General features: G+C 41.2%; 1 protein-coding gene across 1 annotated transcript; it reads left to right on the plus strand.

Moving 5' to 3' along the window:
• Positions 1–1,593: 1,593 nt before the first annotated feature.
• Positions 1,594–18,580, plus strand: C6H2orf80 (chromosome 6 C2orf80 homolog). The gene is made up of 7 exons (XM_003405920.2): positions 1,594–1,634; positions 3,407–3,488; positions 7,316–7,398; positions 9,033–9,120; positions 9,901–9,972; positions 17,910–17,997; positions 18,293–18,580. The coding sequence occupies exons 1-7, from the start codon at positions 1,594–1,596 to the stop codon at positions 18,454–18,456; spliced, it is 618 nt and encodes a 205-aa protein (XP_003405968.2). The 3' UTR covers positions 18,457–18,580.
• The last annotated feature ends 2,720 nt before the right edge of the window (positions 18,581–21,300 follow it).

Below are 21,300 nucleotides of genomic sequence, written 5' to 3' on the forward strand. Positions count from 1 at the left end.
TTGACCTTTAGGTTAGCAGTGGAGTGCCACTGTTTTGTAGATGACACCTGAGACTGGGGCACAGAGGAGCCAAGAGGCGGGCCAAAGCCGTACCAGTTAGGAGTAGGGCGAACATCCCAGCATCTGGCTTTCCCAGGTCCAGTGCTTTCCTTCTCCGGCTCATGTTGCCACCCCTATGACTTGCAGCGTTCTCTCCCAATTGACTCTCCAGTGGGAAGCAATATTGCTGTCTTTACAGTTAACCCACTTCTGTGGAATGCTCCTACTTTCCCCTTTTCTTGCAGACGTAGCAGCAGAGAGAATATTCCTAAAGAATCAAATTCGCCTACTGAAGAATTCTTTTAAATCAGTGGCGTTGTGTTTCAACCAGGGCTTCAAAGCAGTTCATTCCAGATCAAACCACTGCTGCAAATTTGCATCTCTACTGAATCAGAACCTACATTTTAACGAGATCCCCAGATGAGTCTTACATATAATACATTTTGAGAGCCACTGCTCTACCAGTGGTTTTCAGAATTGGTCCCTAACTAGCAGCATTAGCATAGCCTGGGAAATTGTTAGAAATGTAAATTCTCTGCAGGGGTTCGAAGCCCTGGTTTCATTTCCGCTTATTGTTGAGAACTGAATCAAATGAAAAAATAAATGAAGCTTAGTGTTAATATGCTACAATTTCCGAAAAAGTTTTTCAAGTCTTTTTTCCAACCATCTTTAGAGTAAAGATTTAAATATACACGGACAAGTTCAAAAGTACAATGGGTAATACAATGAGCATTCATAGGCTCATCATCTCAGAATCAATAAATGTTAACATTTTTGTCATATTTGCTTCAAATCTTCTTTAATAATAAATTTAAAAATTACAGATATAGCTGGTATCCCATTTATACCTCTTACCGGGCACCCAATTCAATAGTAATGTTTCTTGTACACTCCTTTTTGAAATTTTGGATCCATTTTGACCTCACTGCCTAAACTCCAATTTCTGGTTCAAAGTTGGGGTAGGGGCTACAGGACATGGCCTCCCATTTGCCATGGCTGAATGGTCTTTCAAGGACCTCCTAGCTGTAAGAAATTATAGATGGTTCTACAGGAAACTGTGTTGTGAGCCATTGTGCCAGGGCAGACTCACTGGGTGGGAGTCACGATCATTGAATGTACAGAGAAGAACTCAAACATATTCAGATCACAAGCTGTCCATGTTTGGATGGTTCTGAGCAAAGAGTCTCATCAACTATTATATAAGCTATTGCCTGTCCTCTCGCTAGCTTACTGCAAGGATAAGTAAATGATAAGTTTTGGGAAAACTTAGAAGGAATAAAAGGTGTCAGGTACTCACCAGGTGTGGTGCATTAACCTCCAGACAACTTTCTGACCTGGAACCTGCTGGACAAAAGGGCCTGAACCCTGTGCATTCTCAGATCCCTTCCAGAACCCAGGATTCCATGACTGGTATTTGCAGTGATAACATCCCTAACTCGAATGCTTTCTGATTTGCTGCAGTGGCTTCTATGCTCAGCGTGGCTGGGTCTTCCCAAATGATTTCAGGTGCAGTGTAAACTGCAAATACCTGCTTAGCCGAATAAGCCTTTAATCATGGAAAGAAGACTCCTAAAAAAGGAAATGAAAAAAATCCTGTAAGTATGATTGAGAATAGCTTTCATCTCTTCCTACTGCATTTGGTGGGTTTCTTGTCATAGATGGTCTGGACATAAGCAGTGGGGAAAATTTTCAAGGAAGAATCTATCCCTCCACTGTAGGGAAAATTCAGGTGCCCTGGCCTTGGTCTCCTGTCCAGAGGCCTCACCTCAGCAAAGCAGGATGCTGAGTCCCTTGGGAGGATATTCCTGTCAGCTGTGTGCACGTCCGAGGCACCCCCGGTCTAGAGCTGACACCACAGCCCAGACAGCCTGTGCTGAGCAGGGACATCATGGAAAGGTGCTGACGCTGCTGGTAAAAGATTTCTAAAAAATGTGCCCAAGGGCCCAGCAGCCTCAATCTCTTTTTATTCTCGCATACCGACTAAATAATTCAACTTCTTTTTCTGGCCATCTAAACTTTTTTTAACACAAACACAGGAAACATCAAGTTTGTCCATGGAAAAATTTCTTCTCCTGTGATAGCTTTTCTTTGACTCGGTCCTTAGCTAAAAGATTGGTGAAAATCACAAACCATGTAAAAACAATGAAAAGGTTATCCTCAATTTTATGTATATTATATACATAGCAACAATACACAGTTCTTCAAACACCTCGTCACAGACCCCGCCAAATGTCTTCCTCTGTGTTCTAAAATAATGATCTTTTTATAAGTCCTTAAGAATCGCTGGAATCAACTATGTCTGAATTCACGTATGTTTACATGTCTTTGGGGACAAATATATAAAAGGCAAACCACAATCAGGAATGCCAAATTCCTCTATGTATCTCATCCAAAGAATTAAATTTCAAAACTGATATATTTATTTTTTAATCCAAAGAATACATTTATTTTTTAATTCAAAGAATACGTTAGGCTACTTTAATTAAAAAAAGTACCTTGGAATTTCACAGTAAAAATTCAAGAATGTGTAACAATCTAGAAAAGTGTAATGACTCAGAAGAAAAGCTTTTAAAAGCCAGAAAATACCATCCCCCACACAGTAAGAAGTCCAAGGTGTCCTGGTGTGATAAATATTGTGACAACCAGAACTGGCCTTAAGAAAAATTGTGAGATTTGCTGAGATCAACCCAGAGACCCCAGAGTCCTTTTCCCTACACCCGGTGCCTCTCCCCAGTGTTCCCAGGGTAACATCCCTTTTCTATTCTCCTCTTGGGGTCCTGATTCTACACTTCTTTTATTAAAAGTCCTCGGCAGGAAAGGATCTGATAAGGACGCACTAAAGTGGAATTACTAATACATTTTTACGCCTAACTCTTCCTAAGGGTATTTGCCTTTTAGTGGGAAAAGCCTTAGGGCAAAAGAATACATCTTCATTTATGGAATGGTATTTTTTTTTTTTTTTTATGTACCTGGAATTTATCAACTTTGGACAGTCTACCTGAGTTTAACATGGGCAGCAAGAGAATATTTATTCTAAAAATATGGGTCTCATATGGGTTTTGTAAAACCATTTTTGCATGTGGTAATTTGTCAGACTCCCTGCCTTTCTCTAAATTCTGTTCTGACTATGTAAATTTAATTTTTAGAGAAATGTGATTTAAATTAATTGAGTTTAGACATTTTTTAACCTGAAATCTTGCAGAATTACCATTTAAATGAAAATTAAATATTAACTCAGATACCAGACCCATCGGTAACTTCTCTTGTGTTTTGGTAGAGGAGGGAGGGATGGGGAAGAAAGCCTCTTTCTGCAGACTGAGCCCCCTTGTCATTCCCTGTGGTTCAATGCTGCTTTCTTGCTTTTAAGGGGAGATTATATTGGCATCAGACTTCGGGAAAATGAATTTGACCCAAAAGGAAGAAGGCAACTCACCTTTCTAGATGACATGGTAAAGAAAGGCATGCTGGTACAAGTCACATTCGTGTTATATGTGTGTTAAAGGACAGAACAAGGATCTAATTTACTCTATATAATAAACAGGGCTGATTTTTAAAATTAATGCACTTCATTTTTTAGAGCAGTTTTAGGTTTACAGAAAAATTGTGCAGAAAGTAGAATGTTTCCATGTAATTCCTCTCCCTCTGCACAGTTTTTCCTACTCTTAACATCTTGCATTCCTATGCTACGCTTATTACCACTGATGAACCAATACTGATACATAATTATTAATTAAAGTCCACAGCTTACATTTAAGGTTTACTTTTTGTGTTGTACAGTTCTATGAGGTTTAACAAATGCATAATGGCATGTATCCACCATTCGAGTATCATGCAGAGTAGTTTTACTGCCCTAAAAATTCCCTGTATTCCACCTTTTCATCCCTCCTTCCCTCCCTTGAACCCAGGTCTGTTTATTGTCTCTACAGTTTTGCCTTGCCCAGAATGTTACATAGTTGAAATCGTATACTACGTAGCTTTTTTCAGGCTGGTTTCGAACAGGGCTAACCTTCACCCCCACCCCAAATGTCCTCATCTTCACCCTCTCCTCATACTAGTGTTGCCGGGTGGAAACCCGAGGTTCTGCTCTGTGTGACTTGTTACAGCCAATAAACAAGAGGCCAAGGTGGGAGAATAAGGGCACCTTTTTGTTGTGCAAGGAAAGGAGCAATCAGGGCTGCTGCCTCCAAGACTGCTTGTAGGCAGCTGGGGGAGGTGGGCTTTTACAGAGAGCAGACAAGGAAATGCAAATTCATCATGAATATTCAGGATTGACCTTAACACAGGTGCTCAGAGCTTGGGGATGACTAGGCATTTTCTTTAGACAAGGGTTCAATTCTCCAGGATGGAGGAAGAGGTTGATTTTCCTTCATTAGCATGTTAACCCTTCACTTAGAGGCTGGTCGAGGCCATCTATGGCCTGTTCTGTGGTTATCTTGTCAAGGACAATTTCAGAAGAACGTGTGGCCTATGCTGCTCGGCGTAGGAGGATAAGCCAGAGCAGGTGTTTCTTAGAAGCGTTGGTTCTAAGGCTGCCTGCCTCACTAGGATTGTCCGTATGGTCACTTCAGCCCATTAAACAGAAAGCAAAAAGAGAATGAGAAAATAAAATCCATGAGTGCTGTTTGCCCATAGGAGAGAAACGGTCAAAAAGCAAAACGAAGGCAAGGTTAAGTGTCGCATACATGATGTTCACTTTTTTTTTTTTCCACAAAATTAGCTATCTTGTTCTCAAATATAATGCTCTCTTTACCATTTACCTTAGTGGGGAAAATACAAAGCAGTGAATAATCCTAAAATCCTTCGTGTTATTGATCATGTTGAAATTCAGATACATGTTAGTTACAGAAGTTCACTTCACATAAATTAAGGAAGAAAACATGTAAAGATATAATTCGAAAGAAACTATTAAATCCTTAGCTTTTTTATACAATCTTTTTGCTATCCTTGCCCTAATATGGAAGAAAGGACCTCTATTTCCTTTCTCTCAAGTTTAGGACGTTAAGGTTTAAGAAGACTGATTTTCAAAACTTCTCTAGAGCTGAAGCAACAGTTAAGCCTTGGCCTCCAAAATACTCTCTGCGTTCATAGTAAATTGAGAGGAATACGTCTCAAGCTTTAATGAGGTCTTGTTACAACGAGAAGCCCTGGTGGCACCATAGTTAAGACCTTTGCTACTAACTAAAAGGTTGGCAGTTCAAATTAACCAGCCTCTCCTTGGAAATCCTACAAGGCAGTTAGTTCTACTCAGTCCTATAGTGTCTCTATGAGTCAGACTTTTGGCAATGGGTTTGGTTTTGGTTTTTATTACAATGCAGTTTTGATTCAGGTGGTCTGGGTTGGGGCCCAGGAATTTGCATTTCTAATGCGCAGATGGAAACCCTGGTGGCAGAGTGGTTAAGAGCTATGGCTACTAACTAAAAGGTCAGCAATTCGAATCCACCAGGTGCTCCTTGGAAACCCTATTGCGCAGTTCTACTCTGTCCTATAGGGTCACTATAAGTCACACATAGGAGCCCTGGTAGCACAGTGGTTAAGAGTTATGGCTGCTAACCAAAAGGTCAGCAATTCAAATCCAATGGCCAATCCTTGGAAACCCCATGGAACAGTTCTGCTCTGTCTTATAGGGTCAGAGTTGACTTGATGACAATGGGTTTGTTTTGGTTTCTTTTATTAATGAGGACGCAGGTGATGCCAGTGCTGCTGGTCTGCACATCAAACTTTGGTTAGGTTTCACCAATTATCATGGTCCATTTAAAATTTTTCCTGTTTCTGGTTCACTCAGTTTGGTTCAGTCCCTAGAAGAAATAACTAGGTCCTTTTAGACAATGCTAGAGTTAAATAGAATCTTAGAGCTCATCTTAAAAAAATATCTTTTCTTTTCTGGAAGTGGGAGTGGGGAAAGAAGGAATATTTTCACAGATAACTGGTGAATATGCTTACTACACAAGAGCTCATAAATTAATCGGGAAAAGGTGGTCACTATGAGAGGAACAAAGGAGCCCTGGTGGTGCAGTGTTTAAGCACTAGACTGCTAACTGAAAAGTCAGAGGTTCAAACACAACTACACCTCTGAGGAAGGAAAGACCTGGCGGGCTGCTCCCATAAAGATTATAGCCTAGAAAACCCTATGGGGCAGTTCTACCCTGTCCTCTAGGGTCACTATGAGTTGAAATTGATTGGACAACACACAACAACATGGTAGCAACAAACATTTGAATTTGTCCTTAGCTTTTTACTGTATATGAGACTCTGAGCAAATCACAGTCAGGTCTACTGCCAGTCCTTTGCTCATGCTGGTCCCTCTGCCTGGGATGTGCTTCTCCAACTGTAGAAACACTTCTTATCTTTCAAGGCCCAGCTCCAACGAGGCCTCCTCTCTGAAGCCTCCCAGGATTCTCCCTAACCCCCCAGGTGGATGTAATGGCCCCTCCTTGCAATTTCCCACAACACTTTCCCTGTGCCCCTGCAAGCATATTTTTGACATTCTACTCACAGAATCAGAAGCTGTTCTTCAAGATCCTCTTCCCCCGATTGTGTACTTTTTTTTTTCTAATAGACTTTATTATCCAGAGTGGTTTTAGGTTTACAGAATAACTGTGCAGAAAGTATAGAGAGTTCCTATGTACTCCCCTCCCCCTGCACACTCCTATTTTTTCTATTTCTTCTATTATTAACATCTTGCATTCTTGTGAAACCCCATATGTCTATTGTAAAAATTAAGAAAACTGAGGTCCAAGAACATCAATCACTCACCCAAGGATATACAACAAGTCGAGCCCAGATTCCCAGTTTAGTATTCTTTCCTTTCTTTTCCGGACCAGGCAAATCGTATACCTGCTCTAAACCAAAAAAAGGAAAAAGAAACTGTTGGCATTAAGTAGATTCTGACTTATAGCAACCCTGTAGGACAGGGTAGAATTGCCCCATGGGGTTTCCAAGGCTGTAATCATTATGGAAGCAGACTGCCACATCTTTCTCCTGTAGAGCAGCCGGTGGGTTCAAACCACCAACCTTTTGGTTAGCAACCAAGCTCTTAACCACTGCGCCACCAGGGCTCCTTGTACCTGTTCTAGTGGGAGGTAAATAAAGTTAATGCCTGAAGATCCCTAAATGTTTCTGGTTGAGTACCAGCTTATCGAACATAGCTGATGACCTTTCCCATTTGGACATAACAAAATAGCAGAATATGCTTAGCGGTGCCATTGTCACTGGGTGCAGGGAGTACTTGGCCAATGTCTAAGCCTGCTCTTCTGTATTCTGTGTTTCCTGCTACCAGGCTCACTATGACTTGGCCATCAGCGTTGCTTTGCAATGGCTGGAGCACTCAGAAGACTTAATGTGGCTGGAGTGGGAGGAAATGTAAGTTGAATTAGTTTGTCGTTTTTCTTTTTATGTATAACTATGATTAATGTTAGAGGGAGTTCCAGACCTATCTAGTTTTTTTCCACTGTGGGGTGCTCTGATTTGAAAACACTGCAGGATGAGTATCCCTTTGCAACAAGATATCCAAAGAAACCCCACAATTGCCAACTTGGAGAAGTCGTATACATGTTTGTGTATCTTGCATCTCTCCTAATTGATTTCTGTCAGATGAAAAACTTTCTTGCCCAGAGTGCTCTGCCTTAGAAGTATGACTGTGCTTTAATCGTATACTTGCCATGATTTTTACAGTGGTCAATTGTGTGGGTAATGTCTACAAACTTTTTCTAAGAACCACCAAACATAACTTCTTAACCATTTAAGCAGTTAAGTACCTGAGCTGAGCTGTTGGAATCATAGGATAGTTTTTCCCCGGGACTATTAGCATCTTCTCTCATGTCAAGGGTCCAGGCCAACTCACTTAATTGGTAAGAACATGAAACTAATGAGGATAGAATCAAATAGCTTATTCCAGGGCCCAGTTATTTTTTCTGTTTCATGACCTTAGACTGCACATCTGGTACTGGATGGCTGGATTAGTTAGCGCTTAGTTGTCATAAACAGAAAACCCAACAAACTCCCTTAAGCTAAAAGAGAGAACTGATTGATTGCCTCAGTATCTGAAAATTCTGTGGGTAGGTCTGCATTGTTGTAGTTGTTGTTTGGTGCCATCAAGTCAGTCCCTGACTCATGGTGACCCCACACACAACTGTATGAAACACTGCCTGGTTCTGTACCATTCCTATGATCGGTTGTGGATCAGATCATTGTGACCCATAAAGATTTCATGGGCTGATTTTTGGAAGTAGATTGCCAGGCCTTTCTTCCTAGTCTGTCTTAGTTTGGAAGCTCCACTGGAACCTATTCAGCATCGTATTATAATAGCAAAACACAAACCTCCATTGACAGGACAGGTTGTAGCTGAGCACGAGGTGCATTGGCCAGGAATCAAACCTGGACCTCCCGAATGGAAGGCTAGAGTTCTGCCTTAATTCAAATCTCAGACAACATCATCAAGATCTACCTCTTGACTCTATTTCCTTTGGTTGGGCACCATTCCCAGCTTCAGCCCATTTCATTAAAACATTTAGTCGTGGGGAGAATGGATTTAAAAATCACAGAATTGAGTTATGATGGCTCTGTTTGCCTACACTTGGCTGGGGGAAGATGAAATACACTGACTTAGTCCATGGTATATTCTTCATCCTTCGAACCTAATAATGTTGTCTGGTTCACTAGAAGCATATAGGCTTATATTGGGGTATGGCAGTTCCCCCAAGTAAATTGCCATGAGATGGGGAAAGGATACTGGTTGGCAAAACTATAAGTGACCAGGTTGCCAGTGTTTGATAGCTGTGAAAACATGGGTCCCTCAGGGCAAATTCATCACCCATATTGGAAGATTAAAAATTTGAAATTTGTACCTTACTGATGGTGGGTCAGTCACATCAATTTTGGAAATAAGAGGATAGCACAGTTATTGGATTACTTATAGATTATTGTCTCAGCCTCAGCAGATTTCAAAAAGAATGATAATAAATTCTCTACTCGTATTTATTCCTGTTCCCCCTTAGGAAAATGCCATTTCATGGCAGGCCCATGCATCCAAACCGTACAGAACGAGAAGCAATGATTTTATCATCTTATGCTGGTATCTTAATGGTAAGGAAAAGAACACTATTTGCATGTATCGCTATTTTATATCTACCACATACATCTTGATATTTATACTATTTTAAGCCAATGTTACTGAATGTTTAAGATTTTCTCATATTAAATGTTTTATTTATTGAGATACAATAAAAGGCTTGACTCTTCAGATAGGGATTGGACTCGGGTTTTAAGACAAAATGATACTGATGAAGAGTGAGCTTCTTATAAAAAAAAACAAAAAACAGCACTGGGTTTTTTGGGTTTTTTTATAAGACAAAATGATACTTATGAGGAGTGAGCTTCTTGGCTCAAGTAGGCACAAGAGACTACGTGGGCAGCTCCTGTTCTGGAGGCAAGATGAGAAGGCAGAGGGGAACAGGAGCTGGTTGAATGGACATGGAGAATACAGGGTGGAGAGGAGGAGTGTGCTGCCTCCTCATTAGGGGAGAGCATCTAGTGTTACATAGCAAGGTGTGTTTAAGTTTTTGTATGAGAGACTGACTTATAAACTTTCACTTAAAGCACAAAGAAAAAGATATAAGAAAAGGCGTGGATTCTATATTGTATTGTAAAAACATTTATTTAAAAGGTAAAAAGCAGAAGGAAAGATACATTAAACAATTGCTATCTGGTTATGCTGATTTACCCATTACTCAGAAATTTAGTTAGGGCCCATGCTCTCCAGGCATGGTACCAGGCATATTGGAGCTATAATAGTTTTGTTTTTATTTTTATATTGTTTTTAATAAAGGAAAAGCTGTAATAACACATTTTGTTGTTGTTTAACAGAACAGCATCCCAGTTGAGGAAGTCTTTAAAATTTATGGGGCCGCTGCTTCTGCCAATTCTGGTACAACCAAGGTAGGGGTAAACTGGGACGGACTATCAATAAAAGGGATTTTTTGGGGAGAGATTTTCCTTATTTTATAGATAAGTAACGTATTTTTAGGTGCTAGTTATGAAATAACAGAATTTTATATCAAAATGCATGTAACAGATGTAGGCACACCTCCCTGGTGGTGTAGTGGTTAAGAGCTTGGCTGTTAACCAAAAAGTTGGCAGTTCAAATCCCCGGCCACTTTTTGGAAATCTTACAGGGCAGTTCTACTCTGTCCTATAGGGTTGCTATGAGTCGAAATCTACTCAACAGCAAAGGGTTTGGTTTGGTTTGGTTTGGTTTAGGCATGCTTCACTTGGGTAGCAAAAGTTTGTAAAACACCTTTCTGGGTAGAAGAATGCATTAGTAATAAGTGTACGTTGTGTAAGTCTGGGGAAGGGCAGCAAATAGAGCACTGGGTTTGGAGACTAGATTCAGCTCTGTTTGTAATTAACATAATTTCTCATTTGCACTTTTTGTGATGTAGCTCTGTTAAGTCTACCCTCTCCTCTTGTACAATGTACTATCACTTCTAGAATGAGAGCAAGATTTACGAAGTTCATTCTTATGATAAATTACCTCATTTTCTTTTGCCACATTTCTCTTGCCTGTGAGACTATTTTGAAATCACAAAGAGAAGTAACGATCTGGAAGTCCAGAAACCTGGGTTCGAGTCCTGACTTTACTACTATGGAGTCCTAAGAACCTGTCTCCATCCAGTTGATTCTGACTTACAGTGACTTTGTAGGACAGAGTAGAACTGCCCCATAGGGTTTCCAAGGTGCAGCTGATGGATTCGAACTACGAACCTTTTGGTTAGCAGCTGTAGCTCACCATAGCTCTTAACCACTGTGCCACCAGGGTTCCATGGAACTCTAGACGAATCATTTTCTTTCCCTGGGCCTCCATATACTTGTCTAAGAAAATTAGCTAAGTGTTCTGAACAATCTTTTAGGCCAGTTCAGCTGTCACTGTTTATGAATGTATGAACATTCAGTTAACATTTAAATATGGGTCGCCATTTAGAGGTGAATTACTGATCTTTGTGGATGCCTCTGGAAGTGGGAAGAGGAAAGGGAAGATAGAGGTGGGGAAGGGGTATGCAGGAGAGGGAGGGAAGGAGGAAGGAAGGGAGGCTGAGAAGGAGAAGAGAGCCAACACCCTCATACCCAGGCCCCCTACTTGCACTGTGCTTTTGATGCTCCCACCCAGATTTGGAAGGGAAGCCAAGGCAGGGGCAGGGCTATGGCCACAGGAACACCTCCCCCCCTTGTTCTCCTACCTCCAGGCCACACAAGCAGTGGGGTCATATAAAGTGGAGAGCCCACCAGGCCCACAGGAGGAGTCAAGTATATCCTAAGGAGTTTGGTAACTCTGAAACCCACTGCCCTGTCACCTTACTCCATTTGTCACCTATCTGGAGTCCTGAGTCACTAAGGAAATCAGCGCCTTCTCTCTGATCAATCTAGTTTCAACTCACTCCACTCCTTCATGTCTTCCTTTGTCAGTGTAGTTGTAGGTGCAGGGGTTGCGATGGTGAGCAAGTCAGACAAGACTGCTTTTCTCATGGATCTTACAGCCTACACTGGAGCTGACATTCTACCTTGGCTGAGCTATAAGCCACCCAGGCCTGATGCTTCTCAGAGACCAAGCTGCTTACAGCTTTTAAAGAAATCCAACTCTGTGGGTTTCTTGGATTGTCGAGCAAGCCATACTGCTTATTCCTGCTCATTTTTTCCTGCAGCTTTCTTCCCTCCAGGCTGCCTTCTTCCCACATTTCTCTAATACCGGAACAACACATCCACATAAATACCCCGGAGCTTGAAAGCACCTCTGTTTCAGTCACTGTGTCTTCTCCCCTCACCTGCTGCCTAGGGTGAGTCTAGGGAAGAAATCAGGCACATGGAACTGGTTGGTCTCAACTCAAGTGGCCAGACGGCAAACAGGGAAAATCACCATTCTGGAGAGGATGGCACTGGGAACCCGTCTTGGCTGAGGTATCAAGGGAGAAAATTTGCAAACGTGGGTGTCTACTGCTTAATGACTAGCTTGGAACGGACACAGACAATATCCTTGTAGACGGAGGCTTTCTTTCAAAGGCCTGTATTTGTTTATTGTTCAGATGTGAGTGTCGGCTCTTTTATACATGTATAAAAGAAAGGCAGTTTGTGTAATGATTAAGCACTAGGATTCTAGAGCCGGGCTGCCTGGCCAGCATCCCAGCTCTGCCGATTACAAGCAGAATAAACCTGGGCAAGTTTTCTAACCTCTGTAAGCCTCAGTGTCACCTGTAAAAGCAGGGACAACAAAATAGGGTTGTTGTGGGGATGAAGTAAGTCAATACCAGTAAAGCCCTCAGTGCTTGGCACACGGTGACATCACAATAATTAACCTTCTGGTACTTGAGGGTTATCCAATTTCCTCTGTGTTCCTCTAAATCAAGGTTTCTTAGTCTTGGTAATATTGACATTTGGGGATGAAATTCTGTGTTATGGGGACTGTCCTATAGCAATATAGGATGTTTAGCAGCATACAGGACCTCCACCAACTGGATGCCAGTAGCATACCCCTCCCAGGTGTGATGACAGAAATGTCTCCAGACACTGCCAAATGTCCCAGGGGAGTGGGAGTAAGGGGCAAAATCACAGCAGGTTGAGAATCACTGCTCTAAACATTAAAAAGTTAAATAGCCAACCCATGTGTAGTTATTAACACTGCTCTATACCAAAGTAAAATTTTATTTATTTTGGACAACCAATTATCACAAAAGATAAGATTTGAGGTACAAATCTAAGAATCTGAGGATCTACCCAGGTGGGCCGCACAAGCTCCTCCCTGCTTCAGGAGTGCCAGCTCAGACCTTTGTGGTCCAGTGTGGGACCTTTCCCACATCTTGAATAAGGAATTAGCTGGACTGCTCAGTGGAAATGTAGCATTTCAGTGATTAAACTGTAAGCACTATTTAAAAATACTCCTTTGGGAGTTAACATAATTTCAAAAAGATAGTCTTGACTGAGACGAGATTGTTAATAAAACTCAGTATCTTCAAAGGTTCTTCTTTAATTGCTGCGTATATCTGAAGGACCTTTGATTCATTTTGACAAAATGTCTCCTAAGCAACAGTGAAAATCCTTCCCAAGCAAAAGCTTAAAACCCTGTTGAATATTAAATAGATTATGTAGAATTTCCGGCAACTGGAATTAGCCACAGGATATAATATGGGTATTGTGCTTAGGCTTGATGGCTTTCTCTGTGACTATTTGCTGCCATCTGGTGATAAAAAAGCATTAGGACCAACTTTTTTTTTTTTTTAATTAGCCTCAGTTCCCTTTCCAGAGGGAGCCCTTTTTTGCTGATGTCATTGTTGTTAGCTGCCTTTGAGTTGATTCCCACTCATGCTGTCCCCACACGTAACAGAATGAAACGCTGCCCATAGAGCTTTCATTAGCTAATTTTCAGAAGAAGATAGCCAGGCCTTTCTCCCTAGTCCTTCACACTCTGGAAGCTCCACTGAAGCCTGTGCAATACTCAGACCTCCACTGACAGACTGATGGTGGCTGTGCCTGAGGCGCATTGGCCAGGAATTGAATTGGGTCTCCCAGATTTCAGTCTCCCGAATTCTACCACTGAACCTTTTTGATGGTGGGAGCATTTCTTCTGATGAGGACTTTGGACCCATTTAAAAAAAAAAATTCAACGAAGGATCTCACAGAAGCGAAGTGTTATTTACAACTAACTACGAGTCAGAATCGACTCAATGGCAACAGGTTTGGTTTTTTTTTTAGATCAATATAAAATTTTCTACCCAATTTTAAACTGAAGAAAAAGGAGCAAAACCTTTCTTCAATAAATAGAGCAAGCAATAAAAATAGCTTTTCGCTCCATTTGTTAGGGAAAGAAAGGGAAAGGAAAGCGAGACAGAAAGTAAAAACAAGTGCTGCAGAGAGAGGAGAAGGCAGAGGGTGGGGAATAGAGAATGCCAGAACCTCTACTTTCCTTCTTTCTCCCTGAATCATGTCCTAACGTCTGCCCTACCATCATTCAGGTACATCCAAAGTCACGTCCAAAGTCCAGACCACGCTCTTCAGATGGAAACAAACTGGTGACAGTCCCAGCTCTGTCACGTACTAGCTCCGTGGCCTTGGATAAGTTAATTTAACTTTTTTGAGTCCCAATTTCCCTCTGTGTAAGTGTTTTTTTTTTTTTTTTTGGTCATTTTTGTGTGCTGTTGAGTCAATTCCAACTTGTAGTGACCCTATAGGACAGGGTAGAACTGCCCCAGAGGGTTTCCTAGGCTATAATTTTTATGGGGGCAGTTCCTGAGGTCTTTCCTCCTGAGGAGCCACTGGTGGCTTCAGACTGCGGACCTTTTGGTCAGCAGCTGAGCTATAAACCATTTTACCACCAGGGCTCTATATATAAACAGGTATAATAAATTTACCCAACTGCACAGGAGGAGCCTTCAGTATTGTCTAATGTCATTTCCATGCCCACCCCCACTCAGGCTGGCCAGTCTCGTGGTGGGGCCCACTTGATAGCACAGGCCCCTCCTCACCCTCTCTTGCCTCTGCAGCCCAGGCCTGCCAGGCACTTACTCTAAAAATCTGCCAGTATCTTCCATTGGAGGCTGCTGACTCAGACTGAATTGTGCATAAATGGCAAAGTGTTTTCATGATAAGGAGAGGGACCTGTGTTTTAAAACAAAGTTCAGTATTGACAGGTCTTAATGCTGAGAGAATTAAAAAATATTTTCAATATCAATTATGTCCAAGTGAATACTAACAACGAATGTCTGAAATATAAAGACAAAGCAAACACACCAACCCACCAAGTATGGGAACTGAAACAATATCAGCAGTATTGCAGTTCACTGTGTACTTTCTCCAGTCCCATGCCCTCCCTTTGCCAGGTTACCACTATCTTGAATTATGTGTTTATCATACCCTCTTATTTCCTGATAGTCTTACGACATACCCACTGCCGTCGAGTCGATTCCGACTCATAGCGACCCTATGGGACAGAGTAGAACTGCCCCGTAGAGTTTCCAAGGAGCGCCTGGCGGATTCGAACTGCCGACCTCTTGGTTAGCAGCTGTAGCACTTAACCGCTACGCCACCAGGGTTTCCTCTTACAACATATGTACCCTTAATCACTGTATTATTTAGTGTTGCATGTTTTTGAATTTTGTGTAAATGGAATGATAGCAGAGGTACTATTCTATGGCTTTTTTTTCGCTCACATTATGTTTCTGAAATTCATCCGTGTTGTTGCAGTAACTGTAGTTTACTTTCACTGCATGTAGCGTTCTGCTGTAGGAATATGCCCGTTCGCTTGTACATTCTTCAGTTTTAGACGTTTGGTTATTTCTTCTATATGTCTCTTGTGGCACAGTGAAACAGTGAAACAGCTTCTGTGTGGCGTATGCCTAGGAGTGAAATTGCTAAGCCACAGGATATGTGCATCTTCAGCCATCTGTTGTTGTTAGGTGTCTTGGAACCCTTCCCTACTCCTAGCGACCCCACATGACAGACTGGAACTGCCCCAGAGGTTTGAAAGGTTGTCATCTTTATAGGAACAGATGACCGGGTCTTTCTCCCTCAGAGCCACTCACGGGATGGCTATATGATAAATGCTGCAGGTTATAAGCAATTGAGTTTTAAATTTTCTAGTATTTCTCTCATTTGAAATTTGTCCTTTTTTTCTTTATAAACATTAAAATGTTTTAGAAAATGTGATTTTGTTAAGATCCCAACCACATTTCCAAGACTTTTGAACAGACACAAAACACCTTTACTAAGACACATGCGGTGCTTTTACATTGGAAAATATGATTGCCATAAGCACATACTCAATTGCTCTGACACCTAGGATCAGAAATCTCTCTCCTCCCATCTCAGTGACATCAAAATAATGGTTTAACGAGTTATCGCTCCGAGTGAAAGGCAGGTGAACATTACTGTCTACGCCCTTCGTTCCTTTATGATATATACCCTTTCCAGGGCCTTCCTTGTGTAGGTTCCTATATACCTTTGCTTGTCCCCAGCTGCTTCTCCTCCTCAGCCTTCCAGAACCTGCATTTAAAGTCAGTCAGTTTGACACTAAAGTCTATGCTTTAACTGTTCTGCTTTGAATAGAATGGTAGTTATTCAACTAGTCAATAACATTTGAGGGCCCACTATGTGCTAGGCACTCTTTAAGGTTAAATTAGCTAACTGGCCTCCCAGCTTCGACACTCAAATCCATTCTTTATTTATTTATTTTATTGTACTTTTGGTGAAAGATTACAGGGCAAATTATTTTCTCATTTAAAAATTTATACACAAATTGTTTTGTGACATTGGTTGTAATCCCCACAATGTGACAGCACTCTCCCCCTTTCCACCCTGGGTTCCCCGCGTCCATTTGTCTAGTTTTCCTGTTATTCCTGCCTTCTCATCTTGCTTTTGGGCAGGAGTTGCCCATTTGGTCTTGTATATTTGACTGAACTAAGAAGCACGTTCTTCACGTTCATTATTGTTTCTTTTATAGACCTGTCTAACCTTTGTCTGAAACGTGGATTTCAGAATTGGCTTCGGTTCTAAGTTAGCAGGATGTCTGGGGGCCGTAGTCTCAGGATTTCCTCCAGTCTCTGTCAGACCAGTAAGTCTGGTCTTTTTTTGTGAATTTGAATTTTGTTCTACATTCTTTACATAGCAGCTGGAGCGATCTTTTTACAAATCTGAATCAGACCTTGTCATAAGCCTGCTTAAAAATATTTCAGCGGCTTCGCATTGCACTCTGGAAACAATATCAATGTACAACTCTATGCCATGACAACAAAGGCCTACCTGATCTGAGTCCTGCCTCCCTACTCTGTCTCAGCAGTAGTTTTTCCCTCTCTCCCTCTGCTCTAGTCATATTGGCTTCCATTCTGTGTCCGGAAAGCACAGCTTACTCTAAGAAGGCCTTTGTTCTTTCTCTTCCCATTCCCTCTGCCTGGAATGCTTCTTTCCAGCGCTTCCCGTGGCTGGCTTCTGCTCAACCTCTAAGTCTCAGCTGAAACGTTGCCTCCTTCTGGAAGATTTCTCTGCGTATTCTATCAGGAATGGTGGCTGTCCAGGAACTCCCTAGCACATCACCTTGTTTAGTTCATTTATTAAACATATTGCAATGTGTAATTATGCTGGTTGTCTAACTATTGGTTTATTGTTAGTCTCTTCCCACTAGAATAGCAGTCCCACAAGGCAGGGCTCTTGTCTGTCTTACTAAACACAGCTCCAAAACAGGGTCTGGCCCAAGGTAGGTGCTCAATAAATACTTGTTGAAGGAATGAGTGAATGGGGCCATCCTAGCCTTAAAGGAGTTTTCTGTGTAAGTCAGCAGACAGACAGACAGGTTATCACTAACTGTAACACACTGGGATTGCTATATGCTACTACATGCTTTGAGATCACAGATGAGTAAGTAAAATAATTCTATCTTGGGGCTGGGCAGGGGGGTACCAGCATGGAAAAGTGGGGGTAGGGGACATCAGGGCAAGTTTCTCAGAAAAGGTGGTATTTGAGCTGCACCTCCCATGAAAAGTAGGAGCCATTCAGGCAGAAAGGAGGAAACGGCTGTTCCAGGTAAAGGGAGGAGGCCTGGTGGCACATTGGTTAAGAGCTTGGCTGCTAACCAAAAGGTCAGCAGTTCAAATCTACCTTATGGGATAAAGGGAACTCAGTGAACAGCATTAGTGTGTGAAAGGGCATTCTAGGCAAAGGTTACTAACCACTTGAGCAAAAGGCAGTGTGAGAGCATTCATGGCATATGTGCTTCAGCAACAGAACATTATGTATATCTAAGGACAACAGGTTAATAAAACAGGCCAAGTGCTATAACCAGCACATGTTAACAACACAAAGTGCATCAGCTTTTAAAAGTAGAACTGTTTTCCTTCCAGGTTCCCCGAGCTCCATCTTTCCACCTCTCCTTGCACCCTTTTGCTATGTTAACAGCACCCAAAGCAGCAGAATACGTCCGCAAACAGAGTAAGCCTGTTTACTTCTATCTGCAGAAAGAAGTTTAAGTAAGATTAGGTGCTGGCTCACAACGTAAGGTCCAAGTTGTTATGGTGACTGGATTTCTCTGTCTGGCTGAATTAAAAAGAACCAGGGCTTTTTCTGACTTTCTCCCTACCCCCCAATTACCAAAATCAGGGAAGTCTTCTTTCTCAGACCTTTGGTGATGGGAGCAAAGCAATCCAGAAGGGAAGGATCTAAAAGTGTGGGTGGACACAGTGTTTTAGAAAATGGTTTTATATACCGTCACTACATGTGTCTATAGGTATCAAGTTAAGAAGAGGAGCAGCAAATAAAAATGCCACCAACAGCTCTGCCAGGGACACAAATGCCATGGAATGCAAATCGACAAAAAGTTTACCTTTGAACACACAGCCAAAGAACAAAGTAGGTCTAAAACACAGATTGAACCATACTGGTACCAGATGATTTAGGAATAGTTACATTGTGGTTAAAAGTCTACTCTTTGGAGTTAGATGCCTTGGGTTTGAATCTAGAGCTCACCACTTACCAGCTGTGTGACTTCAGGCAAACTACTTAACCTCTCTGTGCCTTAGTTTCTTCCTGTGCAAAATGGGAAAATGATGGTGCCTACCTCTTAAGGTTGTTGGGATCATTAACTGAGATGCATGTTAAAAAGTTAGAACAGTGCTTGGCACAGAGTAAAGCCTAAAGAAATAGTAACCGTTATTAACTTTTAAGAGCCTGAGAAATGCTATTCACAAGTTAAATTATTTTGTTGATTCGGATCAGCGCGTTGAGGAGATTTATGTTAATACTTCCGTTCCGAATGTCCCTATCCTTGGTCTCTCTCTTACCGATGAAAGTTTTATCCTTGCCTGCTTGGCGTCTCCCCTGCTCCTGCCTTGTCCATCTGATTCCTGGGACTTTTATATTGCAGGAGTCAGAGAATGGTCAGAGATGGAAAGGCTAGAGAGAAAGAGGGTAAGGGTTACTGCTGTTCCAGCTTGAGGGCTCGCAACTGTAAGGTGAAAAGTGAACAAGAAATTTAAAAAGTCAGAGATATCAAGTGAGTCAATGTAAGAGGAGACAGGATCAGGAAAGTGGTGCAGGCTTGGTGTCTGGGATATTTAAGGGGTTGTTGAGTGAGAGGCTCTGGATCAGCTGAAGGGTTGTGAGGTAGGAAGGGGAGAGAGAATTTTGAAAAGTGATCCTGTGAAAAAAGTGATTCTGTGAAAAGCTATGAATTGGGTTCCTTTCAAGAAACAGAGTTAGAGCTGAAATCCCTTTTATTTCATTTGTTTGCTAGATTGTCCTTTTTTTTTTTTACACTTTTTTTAATCGAGGTGAAATTGATAAAACAAAAAATGAGCCATTTTAAAGTACGGCGTTTAGGAGATTTACAATATTGTGCAGCCTCCGTCTAGTCCCAGTACTCTTTCATCACCCCAAAAGGATGACGTATGCCTATCAGGGAGTTTAATTTCAAAGCGATGTATAAAAAGTTTAAAATAATGCGAGCAAAATATACAACTGCTAAAGGACAAAGAAGTGACTGGCTTTGGGTAGGATTAGTCATAAGAAGTATAACCTATTATTTAGGAATAATTTCAAGCTTACAGAAAGTTGCAGGAACAATGCAAAGAACTGTCATGTACCCTTCACTCAAATTTGCCAGTTGTTAATGTTTTGCTCTGTTATCTTTATTATTCTCTCTCTCCGTCTCTCTCTTTCTCTGTGTGTGGAAACAGATATTTCTTTCCGAGCCATCTGAAGTTGCATCCATCATACCCCTTTACACCTATATACTTAAGTATGTATTTCCTAAAAACAAAGTTACTCCCTTAAATAACTACAGTACAATTATCAATCTCAGAAAATCTAACGTTGATAATTTTATTTAATCTACCATCTAGATGCCAATTTTGTTAATTGAGCTAATAAGGTCTTTTTTTTTTTTTTTTAAATAGCATTTTCCCCCTCTGTACAGGATCTAGTGTGGGATCATATATAGCATTTAGTTAAAACATAACTCTTCATTCCAAATTTATTAAAACAGTTCCATGGAAATTCTTTTTTTACCTACATTTATTTTCATCCATCTTCGTCAGCAAGTTAATATCTGATATTTAACCTTAACCCCCTACAGAGTGAAAGCCTAACATCTGTGTTCCATGTTAAACTGATGTACTTGATACTAAAACCATCTTTTTATTCTACAGGTCACTGAGACTGGGACTTCATAATCAAACCTTTGGGAGAGGAAAAGAAACATCATTTTAAAAGTGCAACTCCTGCCAGTACCTTTTTCTTTACAGTTAGCTTTTGATGCAAATAACATTAGAGTGTTATTTCAGATGTCATAGAGGTATCTTCTCTTAGAAGCAGATTGCACTGCTACCTTTGGTAATAAATGTGTGTATCTTATGCCACTTCCTTGTGACTGCAAGACTGTTTAGGAAGACAGAGAGTGAATGGTGCTCTATGTCAGAACAGGCTGGCTTTCTAGCACATTTTACAAATGTTTAGCATTGAATGTTGCAGCCCGGTGGAGTTGTAGGAGGCAGTTTTCCAAAGTTCCAATCCAATATGAAATTAATCTGCCACTTATTGCTTTTACTATGTTCTCATACAGAAACATTTATTTAAAATCATTTCAATAAAGCATTAAAAGGAAAATGGGTACAGGCTCTCTTTCAGTAGAATGTAATGACGACTAGGGAGAAAAAATGCTCTAGTCTTTCAGTACCTTTCTAAAATGCCTACTGGGTACATGGTTTAGCCTGTAAATGTGTGTAGTAGCAATTTGCTCAAAGGAATGTGAGTACACATTATGGCTGTCTTAAGGTTTAAATGGGCTGTCTGCTTTCTACAGGACAGTTTCATTAGCAAAAACACACGTGGCTTGTTGATTTTTGCTGAAAATGGCAGTGTATTCAGATGGGTCTTGTGGCTGGGGAGACCGATGCAACCTTTTATAAGCTGGATTTGATTACAGTTATAACTGAGGAGGCCTACAGCATTAGGAGGGAGGCAGAGAAGTGTATCAGTAATTAACCTGTGGTCCCTGGAAACCCTGCCATGTATCTAGCTTCATAGGACTTTGCCCAGTTTTCTTTGTACAGGTTGTCTACCTCTGCTAGTTATGAGGGAACAGTGTTTCTTTGTGGCTATTGTTGTCTATCCTTTTGATATCTACTTTGCATGCCGACTGAGGATTTCTACAAATGGCATTGTGAACATATTGTTAGCTGTGAAATAGCAAGGCGTTTGATTTTACCTTTCTATATACTCTTGAGGGATGTACATGAG

The sequence above is a fragment of the Loxodonta africana genome, chromosome 6, assembly GCF_030014295.1.
Source record: "Loxodonta africana isolate mLoxAfr1 chromosome 6, mLoxAfr1.hap2, whole genome shotgun sequence".
NCBI lineage: Eukaryota > Metazoa > Chordata > Mammalia > Proboscidea > Elephantidae > Loxodonta > Loxodonta africana.